The sequence below is a fragment of the Taudactylus pleione genome, unplaced genomic scaffold (genome assembly GCF_031769625.1).
Source record: "Taudactylus pleione unplaced genomic scaffold, aTauple2 ptg000040l, whole genome shotgun sequence".
In the NCBI taxonomy this organism is placed as follows: domain Eukaryota; kingdom Metazoa; phylum Chordata; class Amphibia; order Anura; family Myobatrachidae; genus Taudactylus; species Taudactylus pleione.
The window spans coordinates 21017333-21035513 of NW_028284442.1; the positions used below are offsets into that span (position 1 = coordinate 21017333).

Genomic DNA, 18181 nt, shown 5'->3' on the forward strand with positions numbered 1-18181 from the left:
ATCACACATGTACATCCAGACACAAATGTTGAATGGCTGACGTTTTACTGTGCATCCATGCAGCATGTGTGATCTCATTGCAGTGCTTCCATGCAGTATGTGTTATCTCATTGCAATGCTTCCATGCAGCATGTGTGATCTCATTGCAGTGCTTCCATGCAGTATGTGTTATCTCATTGCAGTGCTTCCATGCAGCATGTGTGATCTCATTGCAGTGCTTCCATGCAGCATGTGTGTTCTCATTGCAGTGCTTCCATGCAGTACGTGTTATCTCATTGTAGTGCATACATGCAGCATGTGTGATCTCATTGCAATGCTTCCATGCAGCATGTGTGATCTAGTTGTAATGCATACATATCTAGCATGTGTGATCTCATTGTCATGCATACATGTAACATGTGTGATCTCATTTCAGTGTATCCATGCAGCATGTGTGATCTCATGGTAGTGCATCCATGCAGCATGTGGGATCTCATGGCAGTGCATCCATGCAGCATGTGTGATCTCATGGTAGTGCATCCATGCAGCATGTGTGATCTCATGGCAGTGTATCCATGCAGCATGTGGGATCTCATGGCGGTGGTTCCATGCAGCATGTGGGATCCATATGTCCAAACTGTTAAAAAAAAAAAATAATAATTAGTTTGCAATTTTTAAACCTGTACTGTTCTGTTATTCTTATCACAACTTTTTATTCCATTCAGCCTCTCTCAGTACAGTGATGAGAATATGATGGATCCATATAATTTGGCAATTTGCTTTGGTCCCACATTAATGCCTGTTCCAGACATCCAAGACCAGGTGTCCTGTCAAGCCCATGTGAATGAAATAGTTAAAACCATCATCATTCATCATGAGAACATTTTTCCAGATGCTAAAGAGCTGGAGGGTCCAGTGTATGAGAAGTGCATGGCTGGTGATGACTACTGGTAAGCCAATGACTGTCTTCTTCCTGTCTGCTTTGCAGTATAATATCTTGTACACGTTTGCCTGACAAGATGTGAAACTTATTTTTCTGTATATAAAAACACCATGTAAAAAGAATTTATTATAATTAGCGAGGAATGTATTGTTTTATCATATTATTGTTTATTGGAAAGACATAGCTGCTTTGGTGCTCCCTGTTTATCTGGCTCTGTATGTGACAGTCTTTTCATGTGAGGTCATCTCTTACCGCTCGCCGCCTGAGTCTCCATCTTGTATCTACAGGACATAATGTACACTTGTGAGTAGCAGCATTACCCGGTCTTTTTACTAGTACAGGGAGCTCCTCTGTTATGTGACCTTCAAGAAGCACTCTGACTCATAGCCCATTATTCGGCTTCTTCTATTACTATATAACTTATTACAGAATGCTTTCTTAAATTAAGAATTTTTTTTAATAACACTGACCGCTCATTCAGCTGTCTTAAAGCAGGACACAGTCTTTGATACATTTGTGTAAAAACAAACACTTTGTGACTAAGTTCAATGCTGTGGCAGGTATGTCTTATTTATTGCAATTTCTGCAGGCCCAGTAAATTGTCAGTTTACGCCTCAGTTCTGTAATACCATGGGGATTATATCATTTTTGTGATTCAATAAATAAAATCATTGTTATTAGAACTCATCCAGTAATCAGCTCCTGTGTCCCATTAAGCTTATTGCTCTATGTAGGTTAGCATCACATTGATTTGATCAATTTATCCCTTGTCCTGTGTACAGCCATGGCCAAAAGTTTTGAGAATGACACAAGTATTGGTTTTCACAAAGTCTGCTGCTTCAGTTTTTATGATGGCAATTTGCATATACTCCAGAATGTCATGAAGAGTGATCAGATGAATTGCAATTAATTGCAAAGTCCCTCTTTGCTATGACAATGAACTTAATCCCAGAAACAACATTTCCACTGTATTTCAGCCCTGCCACAAAAGGACCAGCTGACTTGTCAGTGATTCTCTCATTAACACAGGTGAGAATGTTGATGAGGACAAGGCTGGAGATCACTCTGTCATGCTGATTGAGTTAGAATAACAGACTGGAAGGAGGGTGGAGCTTGAAATCCTTGTTCTTGCTCTGTTGACCATGGTTACCTGCAAGGAAACATGTGCAGTCATCATTGCTTTGCACAGAAAGGGCTTCACAGGCAAGGATATTGCAGCTAGTAAGATTGCACCTAAATCAACCATTTATCGGATCATCAAGAACTTCAAGGAGAGAGGTTCAATAGTTGTGAAGAAGCCTTCCAAGAATGTCCAGCAAGTGCCAGGACCATCCCTAAAGTTGATTCAGCTGCAGGAACGGGGCACCACCAATACAGAGTTTGCTCAGGAATGGCAGCAGACAGATGTGAGTGCATCTTCACGCACAGTGAGGCTTTTGGAGGATGGCCTGATGTCAAGAAGCGCAGCAAGAAGCCACTTCTCTCCAGAAAAAACATCAGGGACAGACTGATATTCTGCAAAAGGTACAGGGATTGGACTGCTGAAGACTGGTGTAAAGTTATTATCTCTGATGAATCCCCTTTCAGATTGTTTGGGGCATCTTAGAAAAACGCTTGTCCAGAGAAGGAAAGGTGAGCGCTACCAACAGTACTGTGTCATGCCAACAGTAAAGCATCCTGAGACCATTCATGTGTGGGGTTGCTTCTCAGCCAAGGGAGCTGGCTCATTCACAATTTTGCCTAAGAACACAGCCATGAATATAGAATGGCACCAAAACATCCTCCAAGAGCAACTTCTCCCAACCATCCAAAAATAGTTTGGTGACGAACAATGCCTTTTCCAGCATGATGGAGCACCTTGCCATAAGGCAAAAGTGATATCTAAGTGGCTCGGGGAACAAAACATCGAAATTTTGGGTCCATGGCCAGGAAACTCCGCAGACCTTAATCCCATTGAGAACTTGTGGTCAATCCTCAAGAGGCGGGTGGACAAACAAAAACCCACAAATTCTGACGAACTCCAAGCATTGATTAGGCAAGAATGGACGGCCATCAGTCAGTATGTGGCCCAGAATTTGATTGACCGCATGCCAGGGCGAATTGCAGAGGTCTTGAAAAAGAAGGGTCAACACTGCAAATATTGACTCTTTGCATAAACTTAATGTAATTGTCAATAAAAACATTTGAAACTTATGAAATGCTTGTAATATTACTTCAGTATACCATAGTAACATCTGACAAAAAGGTCTAAACACACTGAAGCAGCCTTGGTTTTTAAAAACCAATACTTGTGTCATTCTCAAAACTTTTGGCCATGGCTATAGACCTCTGCTTGTTTGCAGTGCAAGGTGATGAGACCAAGGCTGCTGGTTACTATGCAGGAATGGCTGTTTTATTGATGTAATCGATGTAACAAGGATGGGACAGCTCTGCTGACATGTTGCTGCATTATTCTTTTAACCTACTTGCAACATCATTATTTCACAAGACATTCCCTAGTCAATGTCATTATTGTGTGCAATGCATTTTGTTATAGTACTGGAATAATAAGCTGTGCATAACTATGCACCCAATCCAAATCTATGCTGAATGGAATAATTGAATAAACTGGCAATTGGACATTGGTTATAAGTGTAAAAAGAAGGATTCTCTAGTAGACACCTTTTTGGGTTTTATCCATTTTACCAGCTGGACAACCTGGATTCTAGTTATGGCAAACCCTCTGTGAGGAAGACAACATTTATACAGCTGATTTTGTCATATACAGCACATTTGCTTTTCATTATATATTTAAACGATTGTAAGATCAAATACGATACAAGGTATTAATTAATTTAATGCTTCATTTGTTTTTTAAATGACCCAAACAATAACTTTATTTTGTAAACTGACATGAGCCTGTTCTGTATCTTTTTGCATTACCAGTGACAGCCCTTACAGTGAACATGGCACATTAGAAGAAGTGGATCAAGATGGCGGCACAGAGACCCACACAAGTGAAGACGGTATGATGGTTCTCCTGTTTGTTTTTGTTGCACTTACTACTGCATTAACTTTCGCTACTATAAAACCGAATTTCAAATTTGCAACTATGCACTGAGTACAGCAAGAGTACAGTAAGCATAAAAAGTTACAATTTACATTATAATGGGGAAGATGTATGAAGCCCAGAAACGGTATCAGCGCATGTTATGTGCGCTGATACCGCTTCTCCCCGATGTATGATCGGGGCTCTGGGCGGTAAATGACAGGGGCGCTATGCGCCCCTGTCATTATCGGCGCTGCTATCTAGAAGATAGCAGCGCCGATAGCCTGGGCTATGTATGAACGGTCAGATCGTCTGACCGTTCGGCCGGCTGTAGCTGTCATTATCGACAGCTACAGCCTGGCGCTAGCCTATCCCCACAGCAGGGACAGCGCATTCCCTGCTACGGCGGCTGCCGGCTCCAGGGCTCCACACAGGGATACTTGCGAGATCCCGCACATACTCAGTGGAGCCGGCCAGGACAGAGAGCCTAGTGCTGATGCGCTGCTGTCTCTAACGTGTAGCGCCGGAGGGGGGAGTTAACGCTCCCCCTCTCCGGCCGATGAGATGTTTATACATCTCATCGGTAGTGCTTCCTGCTTTGCCTCGGTAAAGAGGCGAAGCGGGAAGCGTTATAGCGGCACGTTAAGTGCCGCTATCATACATCTACCCCAGTGTGTCTTATCAAAAGATTAAGAGGTAGTGAGGGACATTAATGAAGTTTGCGCAGAAAGAAACTAGTCCAACTTAGAAAAAAAAAATTGTGTAATTGCATGTGGTATTGTTTGATCTGTTTTTGCATAAAATGTATGTCACGCCAAATGAAAAAGTTTACCCGCTTTTTATTCCCATTGTTGCAAAAAATGACAATTTCATAGGCCTTGGTATCACAAATATCGCCTAGTGTGTTTCATATTAGGTGGTGTATGGATTGACGTGATGTCCGAAATAGACATGCATTTTCCTTTTTGTTTTTGAAAATCTAAGCGTAAACTTTATGCTGTGTATGTCAAGCAAAAACCTTATCTAAATATCCCTAAAACAATGAATTTTAAATTTGCTACAGAATATTAGTGCATTTGAGAAACAACTTGCATTTTTGGTGATAAGTAAATGTGAGTTACACTGGGGGAGAATAAATCAAAAATTTAATGGAACCAGGAACAATATTTCAGCTATTTTCGAGAAGTCATTAAATAGTCTACTATTAGGAAGACGATCCATTTTCGAAATACTTTTCTACCATTATGAATATTGTTGTGTTAATGTTACTTATTTACTGATGTTTTTTTTATTTTAAATAATAGCTAGAAATGTTTATGTACAGTAACAGGGCAACTAGAGACTGGCCTAAAAGCTTATGGCCTGTAACTATAAGGATTATCTGACTTCCAGCTGGCATTGAGACTGAAATAGCCCCAGACAGTCATGGCAAATCAGAACCCATAAACTACCTAGTGATCAAGCTACTTGGGCCCCATTTGATTCAGCAAAACAAAGTTGTCTCTAATTTCACACCTGCAATACAGATCATGTAATATGGTGCCCAGGCCAATCTGCTGGTGTGCGGGTGACTTTAGAACAATCTTCAACTAACACTTCAATACATTTTCATGCCTTGTTGTTTACGTGCAACATGTCATCCCCAAAGTATACTTTCATTATCACTACTGCTGTGCTTGGAATGAAGATAGCGGTTTTGTTTGTGGCCTCAATAAATAAGTTCAGCAGGGCTTGTTCCCTGGGCAGCTTAACTGGATATATTAAACCTAATGTGTAGAAAGTTTACTTCCTTATTTATGAGGATAATCCACATACAGTTAAACTGTCAGGGGTATATTTTTAAATAAATGAGAAGAGCGCAATGATACCCACTTTGGGACATCACCATGAACTGCTTCTAGTTAGCTGTCTGCGTGCCACAGAAATACATTGCTTTGTACGATTTCCTCCCAGGTGGTGGCCTTGAAGCTGCTGTGTCGGAGATGTTTGTTACTTTTAGCATTCCAACACAAAGACGATAATATAATGTGATGGAACCGAACAAAAATACAACAGTATGACCCCTGGTGGAGGTGGAATAATCATTACATTAGATGCATTTACAAAGTGAATCATTATGCTGCATTTTATTTGAATCAAAGCCTACAGTTTATTTAGTGTGTGTAATGGCATGTCTCTGTAGGCATACATCAAGCATAACACCTCTAGAATGGATGCAAATGCTTTACTGTTTTACCACCCATGTGCATATAACATTAGAAATACATTTATTTTAAAGATACATTTTTTTAGTCCTCTTTTGTTATGCTTCTGAAAATATATTTGAAAGCATGTATATAGCAGGATCAAACTCAGACACCGCTTTGGGGAATTCCTGACTCCCACATTTCTGTATTGTGCCTTACTGTAACAAGGGCGTGTATCTGTATCGCCACACCAGCCAGGTCAGATCCCATCAGTCAAAACTGTAATACATTGTACACATTACAAAGTCAATAAACAAGCAAGAGGCCAAGGCAAGACCGAGCGGTTCATTGCTTAGGAAACAAAGAAATAGGTCATAAACAATATATCCAATAAACAATAGCTCCCTATTCAGAATGCAGCACCTAAAAGGGGCATCTAAGTAATTCCAAGTCTGCACTTCTGTAGGCACAGAGCACCAGATGAAGTGCACATCACCACAGGGTGCCAGGATGTGCACTCACCCAAATTTGTACTATGTAGTCTCACAGAAAATAAATGTAGGCCTATGTCCGCATGCAGATATGCTACTTGGGGAACCTGGGGGTACATTAAGTATGATTCATTGCAAACTAAGGCCGACCCGCATGGAGATACACAGATATGCCTGTCAGTAGCAGCATCATTTGTAATGCAGGTTGGTGCACAATGATAATGATGCCAGTCGCCAGCACCAACTAGCTGCTTCTTATTGGCGATTTTCCTCTAGAAGGAAAATCGACAATCTGCCATATTATAAAATCAAACCTATTTTGTGCATATTGCCTGGTTGGTTGTATGAGTGTATGTAGGCTTGATGAAAACTTGGTGCATATGCTACTGCTTCATTGCAGGATGCCTCCAATTTTTATACCTTGCTGTGACCATGTTTAAATATTTTGGCGACAGGAAAAAAGTTGATATCCTCCAAAGTCCTCTGCTTGCCCCCTGGTATTGGTTCTGATATATATATATATATATATATATATATATATATATATATATATATATATTCACTTGTGCTGTTTTAAATGTACAAAATATCGGTTCCTACAGATCAAATCCCTTATAGACTGCCTTCATCAGCCACCTCACTTTGTTTTACTGAAATCACTTGCTCTTGCTGGCTTTCCTCACTTTTTATTCCTGTAAATCAGTACAATACAGATGTAGAAACAGTGGTCCTTAGCACAAAACACTGTATATGAAGTGCAACAATGCAGCTGCTGCGGCTTTTTCTCACGCCAAGTTCCTTTTATGCTTCATCTGCGACTTTGTACGTGCTTTAAACTAATTCCTGTGTGGTTAAAGTCGCAGCTGAATGTCTGTAGTGCCCTGTGAGTTGTGTTCTGCTGCATTTACGATGCAAATAAGCCACGAAATGTAAAGAAAAAGAGGGCATGACCTGTTCACATGGGGATACATGGTCTTATTCCACTCATTTTACAGGATACTGTTAGTGTTTTTGTATTGGGGGGAGGGGATTGCATTTACTGGATTACATTTCCCCCTACTATGTATTGTCAGTAAACTGGAGCGTAAAACTGTCCCAGTATATATATATCCTGTTTATCTGGGGGATGCACAGGTCAGCACAATGTGTTTGTTGCTATTGATTTGTCCCATTCTGCCGCACAAGCATGTCAGCAAGTAGCATTATTGATTTGTAACGCCATAGATCTCACAATAAAATGGTATTTACCAAGATTTATTGCTTTCTGTAATCTAAGTGGTTTAACAGATTTAATTTCAGGCTTTCATATTGACATGTGCCTGTAACAGTGATTTGTGCAAGATTCATGCACTCCATTCATCAAGTGCTCAGGAATATTCCTCTTAGAAACTAGCTTTACTGTAGACCAGGCATGTCCAACTCACGGGCCGCATGCGGACCAAATAAGCATTTTATGTGGCCCAACAGTGTGGACCCAAATACATATGATGCAGCCCACAACCCTGCTGCGATCGGAGCTCAGCTCCGATCAGGCAGTGTTTACTGTTTTTAAAACTGGGAACGCTGGTCTCTGAAGCGATCAGCGACCAAAGAAGCCTGTGATCGCTTCAGAGGCCAGCATTCCCAGTGATGCAGTGTGCCGGTGGCTTCATGACGTCGCCCAAGTTGAGAGAAGCCTGCTGGTCTAGTTAGATCCAGTCAGTGGCAATGCTGACGGCGTGGACTCAAGCATTTCCCAGCAGCCAGCGTGAAGAAAGGCAGGGCCTGTTCTATACTGGGAGGGGGCACAGCATAAGGGGTACTACTATAGGCATTACTGGGGGCACTGCATAAGGGGCACTACTGGGGGCACTGCATAAGGGGCTCTAATACAGGGGGCATTGCATAATGGGCACAACTACAGTGGGCATTACATAAGGGGCACTGTATAATGGGCAAAACTACAGGGTACACTGTATAATGGGCACAACTACAGTGGGCATTGCATAAAGGGCACTGTATAGGTAGACCTATGGGGGCCCCAAGGAAATTTTGTTATGGGGCCCCCATAGTCAGTAAGTAAATTCTACTTTTTTTTTTTTTCTTGCGGCCCACACTCTTAGACCTTGAATATTCAGCTCTGTTGGTATTCTGAGTTTGACATGCCTGGTGTAGACAGTGGTTTCTTTCACCAGGGTGCAGCACTATTGATAAGCTAACATTGATTTTACTAAACAAAAAGTTTCTATTTTGGCATCACTCCCACTGGCCTCAGCTTTGGGCATTGTACTTACATTTTATTTTTTAAGAATTTATATTTGGAGGCAGAATATAACATACAGACAAAAGTGATCAGCTTGTGAAAGTAAACGTAAATGACACAAAGTTGGCTTGGCCTAGAAAATTGAGTCATTAGCAAAACAATAAATTGTTCAATAAACATCAAACACTCCAGTGATCTATTGAACTAGAGGAAGCTACATAGGCTGTGTTGTGCAGCAGAACTGTCAAGTGCAATAGGAATATGGGTCTATAAAAAGTTTAAGCTCTAAAAAAGTAGATAAGTAGAGTGGAAAAGAGGAATGAAAGATTAAAGGGGGGTGGGGGGAGGATAGAGAAAGGGTTGTAGTGGCCAGCCAGCGCAAGGTCATGCACCTTAGGTGCGGAAGTGCCAAGAAAATAGGTTCATCTTAAACCATATCTGAAACAGTTGAGTTATGTTGGAGATACCAGGGGTCCAAGACCTTATGAAAAGAGTGACCTGTATTGTGAAGTAAACTGGCTGTTTTAGCCAGCTGGGTATTAGAATACAATGCACGTAGTTTGTGTTCGACATGCAGTTTCACAGGCGTCTGAACTGAAATCAAACCGTATTAGGTGCCCAACCTTATAAATAAAAGCATGATTTATAATATTGTAATCTCTGCAGTCATTACTAATATCTACATTTATAATATATTACCTTGTACATTCATATCAAAGGACTGGCTACTTTAGCTAAATTGTGAAATGCCACTAATGTGGTGGTGATTATTAAACCCTTTGTTCTTCCGTTGCTGATGGTACCATAGTTGGTCCAGCTCCAAGAGTGTCTTCAAACCATTTCACATGAAAACTGTACTCTGCTGATCCATGCCTAAGAAATTGGATAGTGTTGCTTTTTCGAAAGACACATTGGGGATGGCCAACACTATGGCAGAAGTGTTAGCAAAAATCTGCATTAAGTGCTGCATCTGGGCTAGTCGTGCCTTGATCTCGGGCCTCTAATTGAATAATACCGGGCTCAATACCCAGGAGCAGAGGCTGCGCGCTAGAACCCGTGACTAATTTAATCTCCCTTTATATGTTTTAATTCTGATGGATTAGCATTTTTAAGTACATCAACATATATAGATATGGCAGGTATGAAAAGTACAAAGCTATAATTTGCAAGTGTCATTTTAATGTCATGTCTTTGAGTACCGTGCCTTGCAAAAGTATTCACCCCCTTGTCTTTTTACCTTTTTTGTTATATTACAACCTGTAATTTATTTATTTTTTTAATCTGAATTTTATGTGATGATCTGCACAAAATAGTCTAATTTGGTGAAGTGAAATGAGAAAAATATATATAAAAAAGAATCTTTATAAATACAATTCTGAAAATTGGCATGTGCATATGTAATCACCCCCTTTGCTATGAAGCCCCTCAAAAGTTCTGGTGCAACCAATTACCTTCAGAAGTCACATAATTAGTGAAATGAAGTCCACCTGTGTGAAATCTAATTACCTGTCAGTATAAATAAACACACCTTTTCTGAAACACCACTAAGCAAGAGGCATCACACCTTGAAGACCAAGGAGCTCTCCAAACAAATCAGGGACAAAGTTGTTGAGAAGTAAAATTCTGGGTTGTGTTATAAAAAAAATATCCAAATCTTTGATGATTCCCCGGAGCACCATCAAATCCATCATCATCATCTGGAAAGAGCAATTGCCAAGATAGGGCCGCCCACCAAAACTCACAGACCGGTGAAGGAGGGCATTCATCAGAGAGGCAACACAGAGACCAAAGGTAACCCTGAAGGAGCTGCAGAGTTCCACAGCAGAGACTGGTGTATCTGTGCATGTGACCACAATAAGCCGTACACTCCATAGAGCTGGGCTTTATGGAAGAGTGGCCAGAAAGAAAGCCATTACTTAGTGATAAAAATAAAAAGACACGATTTGAGTTTGCCAAATGGCATGTGGACGACTAAAATTTAACTTTCCGGCCACCAAGGAAAACACTATGTCTGGCGCAAACCCAACACATCCCATCACCCCAAGAACACCATCCCCACAGTGAAACATGGTAGTGGCAGCATCATGCTGTGGGGATGTTTTTCAGCAGCAGGGACTGGGAAACTGATTCGAGTCGAGGGAAAGGATGATGGTGCTAAATACAGGGATATTCTTGAGCAAAATCTGTTTCAGTCTGCCTGTGATTTGAGACTGGGACGGAGGTTCACCTTCCAGCAGGACAATGACCCGAAGCATACTGCTAAAGCAACACTCGAGTGGTTTAAAGGGAAACATTTAAATGTGTTGGAATGGCCTAGTCAAAGTCCAGATCTCAATCCAATTGAGAATCTGTGGTCAGACTTGAAGATTGCTGTTCACAAGCGGAAACCATCCAACATGAAGGAGCTGGAGCAGTTTTACCTTAAGGAATGGGCAAAAATCCCAGGGGCAAGCTGTGGCAAGCTCATAGAGACTTATCCAAAGCGACTTGCAGCTGTAATTGCCACAAAAGGTGTCTCGACAAAGTACTGACTTTAGGGGGGTGAATAGTTATGCACGCTGAAGTTTTCTGTTATGTTGTCCTAAATGTTGTTTGATTCACAATATTAAAAAAAACACAACTTCACAGTTGTAGGCATGTTCTGTGAATGAAATGATGCACACCTTCAAACAATCAATTTTAATTACAGGTTATGAGGCAACAAAATATGAAAAATGCAAAGGGGTGAATACTTTTGCAAGGCATTGTATGTACCGTAAAGCTGCCAAAGGCCTTCTGTTTATATCAATGTACAAATGAGTAATTTAATATAAAAATAAGAGATCGGGGCTCTACTGGAAACTATCTGTATTAGTAGAATCAGATTAGTTTTCCAGAGACCTTAGGATGCACAGACAATACTAGTTAGTGTGTAAACAATACAGGGTTTTGTTATTTTTTTTTTTTTCCTTGACCTCCCCACTCATAGAAAGGAAAGTGCAACATTAAAGGGTTTACATTCTAAGTGGTGTGTTGTGTTGGAAACTGCAGCATCAGCAGCACTGGGAAACTGTAATGAAAGCCACTTTACAGTATGTTCTATGTTCCAAGTTTTTAGTAAGTAGCCTTATTGTTTGTTTTATTTGTGTTGGCACAACTTTTTATAGTTTTCAACATATATTTTAGTTTTGCTGCAATACATATTTATATGCTGCAACTTCAAACATTTTAGCCAAATTTATTCTTTTTTAAAACCTGGCTAACAATATGACTTAGAATTCTTTTCATCAGCCATACTCAGTGTGGATATTCTCCTTCTGTTTGATATCACATTTTTCTTAATCACCAGATACTGAACATCATTTTATAGCTTGTGTTTTAAATTGTCTTCTCCTTTTGTTTGTAGAATGTGAACCAATTGAAGCCATAGCCAAATTTGACTATATTGGAAGATCTGCTCGAGAGCTGTCTTTTAAAAAGGGAGCTTCCCTTCTTTTGTATCACCGTGCATCTGAAGACTGGTGGGAAGGGAGGCACAATGGGATTGATGGGCTGGTACCCCACCAGTACATTGTTGTACAGGATATGTAAGTTGTATTAATCAACATTATAACTAAAACATCTGACAACAAATCTGTATTACACATATAATTGTCTGTTTGGTATCTTTAGGGATGATGCATTTTCAGATTCCCTAAGCCAGAAAGCCGATAGTGAAGCCAGCAGTGGTCCAGTTGGTGAAGACAAGTCATCGTTCAAGGACATAAACTCACCCACCGAGCGGCACCCAGATCTGTATCTGGGAAGGTGAGATTGTCTGTATTAATAATCACGACACTTCTGCGATTATTAATGGTCCATCTCACAAAATAGTTTAAAATTTTTTACAAAAATGCCCTGGCTGTGTACTAATGGGATGTTGTTGGCACGGTCGGAATGCTGGTGCCGGAAACCCAACACCAGTCAGAATCCTGGCGCCAGCATCCCGACTGCTGACATCCCAATGTTGGGTATTGGGGTTAGGGGGAGGGTTAGGTTTAGGCTGCGGGGGGGAGGGTTAAGTTTAGGGGTAGGGTTAGTGCCTACTTACCAGTAAGTGTCGGCATTGTAAACCAGTCGGGATGCCGGCATCAAAATTTTGAGCGCCAGGATCCTGAGCACTAGCATCCCATACCCAACCTGTACTAGCTGTAACTTGCAGGAACAGCGGTAGCAATAACCGCTATCTATGTGAGTTGCATCCCCAGCATATTGAAGGAGTCTTTAACATTTGTGTAAGACTCCTCCGAGGGAATCTGACAGTGTCAGATTTGGACACCAGCCAAAGGCAAATATGCCTCCATAGGCATAAAGCGATTTACACCATCTGAAGATGGCATAATTCAATGGTGAAGCTTTTCGGAGTTTGGTACATAGGGGTCAGTCTGTAATCCCCATTGATAACAATGGGGACTGTGATCTGCAGTGCTAATGAGCCTTTTGCAGGAGATTCTGCAAAATATAAATCTCCTTTGGCTGTTAGCACACAGCAGGAACACACAGTTATGCAGAAACAGTACTTTCTGCATAATATTATGAAAAATGGACTTGATAAATAGGCCCCTAAGCCTTTTTGACAAATCTTTAAGTGATCTTACAAGCTGCATATGAACTTTGTGACATCTCTTCGTTGGTCTCTATACATTTTGCATTGATCAGCAGTATAATTAGCTAAGGGGTTAGCCAGTTACATACGTATGGTCTGATTCAGAGGTGGGCGCAATGCTGAAGTTTGAGCAATTTTTTTTGTCCTGCGCACGCGCTGGGATTGGTTACTGATGGCGGCCGCAGCAGTGCGAATCTAGATGAAGAGCAAGTGGCAGTCCATTAGCGTTTATGGAAGTAACGGGTGGATGGGGGTTCAGGCATGTCCTGAGCGTTTTGTAGGCGTGTCTTTGCCAGTGATTGCATATGTGTATGCTGTTGCATAGGCTCCATAGCGCTGCTTGGCTGTTTGATGGTGCATGTTTGTATGCAAGCGGTGGATCAGAACCCCTGCCAGTGGGCGTCTCTGTACAAGTCCCAGCGGCTCTGGTGACAGGATTAGCGTCCACCTCTGAAACAGGCCCATAGTGATGACACTTCTAATATTCGCCATACCATTGTTTGAAATAAATAGTTTAATATCCAAAACACATATCATGTTTTTAAATAGTGAAATGACAATACAAGCATTCTACCATGATGGCTGTATTAGAAGTAACAACGCCTTGTATTGCTATTATAATCATTTATTTCTATGGCACCCACTAGGGTCTGCAGTGCCGTATAAAGGGCATATAGCTAAACCGTACATTGAATTTCAATACAGAACATACAGCTATGAATAGCACAGTAACTAGATACAATGTGGGGTATAACATCTCACTTTAACTTGAAGAGACAAGCCAAAATGAGGGCATAGAATAGGGAGAAGATTAGCTGCAGTTGAGCCTGTGTACCGGAGCTATGTTGGAGCACAAAGGACCAGACCACTGAGGGTGGATTGGAGACAGAGGAGGAATGTTGACCAGGATCTAACAGCCAAGGGAGGAGGTGCAGGAGATAGTTATGCTAGTTATATGGATAGTGAGAATAGGAGGACACGAAGGATTAGGGCCCTGCTTGTGGGAGCTTACAATCTACTGTAATATATATTATTATTATTATTATTACAGACAAAGACGCAGAGCTGATCCACCACCTCCTTCTCGCCGTTCAGGCAGGACTAGTGACAGCCATTGCCCAGTGCACCCTCAGAACAACACTTCAATGCAAATTGGATCTTCTAATATTTCAAGTCATTGCAGCCCACGAGCTCTTTTACAGAATCGTAACCTTAACACTGACAGCCCCGAACGTAGACGGAAACCGGGCCATGGAAGTCTGACCAACATAAGCAGGCATGATTCCCTAAAAAAGATAGATAGTCCTCCTATACGAAGGTCTACATCATCGGGACAATACACAAACTTTAATGACCACAAGCCCCTTGACCCAGAGAGTATTGCTCAGGTATGTGAAGGTAAATAAAGGTATTTTGGGCAGGACAAACAAACACCCCTCTGCTACCATATTTATGGGACCATGACACACACGTTTGTCTGAAGAAATGGGTAAAAAGTATATTCTAGTACAAATGGAACCCTAAAACATTGCTACTATTAGCAGACATTGAATATTTGCATGCCCCTCCCTTTACCTGAAACTGGTGTGTTCTCTAAATACACACACTGCCATCCAACCTGATCTCTGCTTATAAGATAATGCCATGTGTGTATTGAAAGCATAGACCAGATGCAGGTAAGTGTGCTGGAAGGGATGCATTCAACAGGGTGGGAGTGTCCCATTAGATACCATTTCCCTTGCTACATGCTTACATTTTTTACATTGACAAAGGCAAAGGTGGGAGGCGAGATAATTCCAGTCTTGGCTCCTAAGATCTCAGATGCATCTTATACATCATAGTATCTTGTAGGGTAAAAAAATATGGTAGGTACTGTTTTTCTGGTTTGTGATGTGAGAAATGGTCATTTAGTGAAAACACCAAACTTAATGCTGTCTGCTATGTGGGAGGAAATCATTCACATTTTTAATGTTTGAAATCTTATATCTGTATATTTTCTTCAGGGTCCATAGGGGATCCACAGGGATACCATGGGGTGTGTGTGGGGAGGTCCTGGCACCAAACAGTTAAAGCTTTAGCTCCCAGGATGCACTGGTCCTCCTCCACATATACCCCAGTCACAGGCAGACAGTTTTTCGTTTGTTGCTGGCAGGACCGGTCACACCTTTAGACAGGGGAACTGCTTAGGCAGCCCCAAGCTTTATTTTTTTTTTATTTATTTACCTGAGCAAGCAGCAAGGCATCCTAAAGGGCACCTGTGCGGCTGCTCCAGCTACCCCCGCCAGTGGCACAACACCGGTGAGTGGTCCGGTGATTACAGCGGTCCCCAGCGGGGCTCGGCTAGCCGCTCCACGCAGGAACCAGGACTGCAGCCGGATACACGGAGAAGTACAGGTAAGGCGATTCCCCGTGTTGTGCAGTCCTTACCTCCGGCAGTGGAGTCCTTCCGGAGGACGCTGCAGTGGGCAACTGGTTCATCCGCTCCCCCACTAGACAACCAGGGCAGTTAAAAGCTGGCGTCTGGGACCATGTAGAGGTCAGCGGCACACAGCGTTTGATGCAGCAGTGGGGAGGTAGGCTCTCCCACGGCAGTCCCTCCCCCAGCCCAGAGCACGATCCCTCACAAGAGGTTTCCCGCCTCTGAGCTGCTCCTCCCGTCTTTCTCCTCCCTGTATGAGACGCTCAGCAGCCATTTATCAGGGCTTTTCTGAAGCTACAGGTCTCAGGAGTTTCGGGTCCAGTCTGCCTGTATACCTCTCCCTGGGGCCAGGTTATACAGCACACAAATCCTTCCAGCCCTGCGAGGCTTGAGTAGTTGATTTAGTGCCCATTATAAGTATATTTATATGCATTGTATGTGACTTGCTCTGGTGTGGTGATATACTGTCTTGAAACTTTCTGACTGTCAGTGATATCTATCCCTACTGCTCTGGCTTAACCCTCAACTATCTGGTGTGTAGGGGTTCAATATTACTTCACATTTACTTGTATTTGTGAAGGGTGTCACACTGCATTACTAGCCATACACTGATTGTGTGCTGCTGGCTTGTTATTACTATGTCTTCTATGGGAACACAGGAGCCTGAAGCCCCCTGTGCTGGTTACTTGCAGATCCTATTCAGCGGGCTTGTTCCCTTATGATTTCGTGCAGGATGGTCTGTGTTTTGTTATGTACCACTTCTCCAGCCTACTGTACCATCCCTGTCCAGGAGCCACCTTGGGTGTACTCCTTATCCCAGGTTATGACACAGCTAGCGGATCGCTTATCAGCCCTCCATGCTGCCTCCCACCATGGGGTACTCACAGCTATTACAGCCTACTATGTTGGTACCCCCTATGCATCCTCCCTGGGTGGATGTTTATGCCTACTCAGTTGAGAATATGGCTCAAACGTCTGTTGCCTATCAGCAAAGGTTACGGACAAACCATTAGCCACCAAGGCACATAGGTGGACTGTATCCACCCAGCTTTCGGATTCTGACGCATCTGAGGAGGCAGATGTCGCACAAGGTTACCTCTCCGAGTTGCACTCGGGCGAGGAGCACAGTCATTCAACAGTGGATGTCCCCCTTTTAGTTAGGGCGGTTAAATCAATCCTGAATATGAACCGGCCCCTAAGCTAAAACCCTGATGTTTAAACGTCAAAAGGTGGTTAAGGCTGAATTCTCTCAATCAGAACAGCTCACTGAGCTCATGGTAGAAGCTTGGGGTAATCCTGGCAAACTGTTCCAGGTCCCAAAAATACTAGCGTCTTTTTACCCTCTCCCTACTAAAGAGTGTACTAAGTAGGAAGTCCCTTCCACTGTTGATTCGCATGTGGCACGTTTAGTCAGAAGCTGTACGCTGCCTTTACCGTCTACATCCTCCCTTAAGGATGCCACAGATAGAAAACTAGAAACTTTTCTCAAGTCAGTCTACTCACTTTCTGGCGCTATCACTTAGCCGGCTATGGTTGCGGCCTGGGTGGCTAAGGCTATCGAAGGATGGACAGAGGCACTGGAAGAGAGCCTGCCATCAAGACACTACCAGGGAAAAACTGGGCATACATCTCCCATATTCAGGAAGCGGCCTCTTATTTGGGAGAAGCTGCATTGGATACTGGACTCCTTCCCTCCTAAAGCATCTGCAATCTCAGTAGTCGCCCGTTGGGTCCTTTAGCTACGGTCCTGGAAGGTGGACACTGGATCCACGAAGGCACTCGAATCCTTACCCTTCTCTGGAGACAGGCTGTTTGTCACAGAGTTGGACAAGATTTTGGCTACTGTGGCAGCCTCAAAATTTGCCTCTCTGCCATCAGCAGCTGCCACTAAGCCTTAGCAGGTCCTTTCGCCCCCAGTGTAAGGCAAGAGGACAGGCCTTTCCCAGGCAGTCTATTTCTCACAAGACCACCAAGCCACGATCCAAGCTTTCTTGGTCGGCCAGACGTCCAGCTTCCAAGTCGGACGACAAACACTCTGCCTGATGGGGCGGGCCTCCTCCTGGGGGATCCCAGGGTGGGAGGCCGACTTCTTACATTTTCCAACTCTTGGCATCTAACAGACACCTGGGTCCGAGAAGTGGTTTCTCCGGGGTACGCCTTCATCTTCCTGAGGTTTCCTCCCCAGCATTATTTTTGTACAGGTCCCCCATCAGACCCTATAAAGGCCCTGGCCCTCCAGGAAGCCATTCATACCTGCTGCGTTCAGGTT

General features: G+C 42.7%; 1 protein-coding gene across 3 annotated transcripts in view; it reads left to right on the forward strand.

Moving 5' to 3' along the window:
- SRGAP1 (SLIT-ROBO Rho GTPase activating protein 1) overlaps positions 1–18181 on the forward strand; it is a 213948-nt gene that overhangs the window by 189950 nt on the left and 5817 nt on the right. For 2 of the 3 annotated variants that reach the window (XM_088454598.1, XM_088454606.1), the window contains exons 17-21: positions 705–929; positions 3848–3927; positions 12255–12435; positions 12521–12655; positions 14545–14881. In XM_088454598.1, coding sequence (XP_088310724.1) covers positions 705–929; positions 3848–3927; positions 12255–12435; positions 12521–12655; positions 14545–14881 — 958 coding nt within the window. Of the gene's footprint in view, positions 1–704; positions 930–3847; positions 3928–12254; positions 12436–12520; positions 12656–14544; positions 14892–18181 lie in introns of all 3 variants that reach the window. The other variant, XM_088454616.1, reaches the window with a different exon arrangement.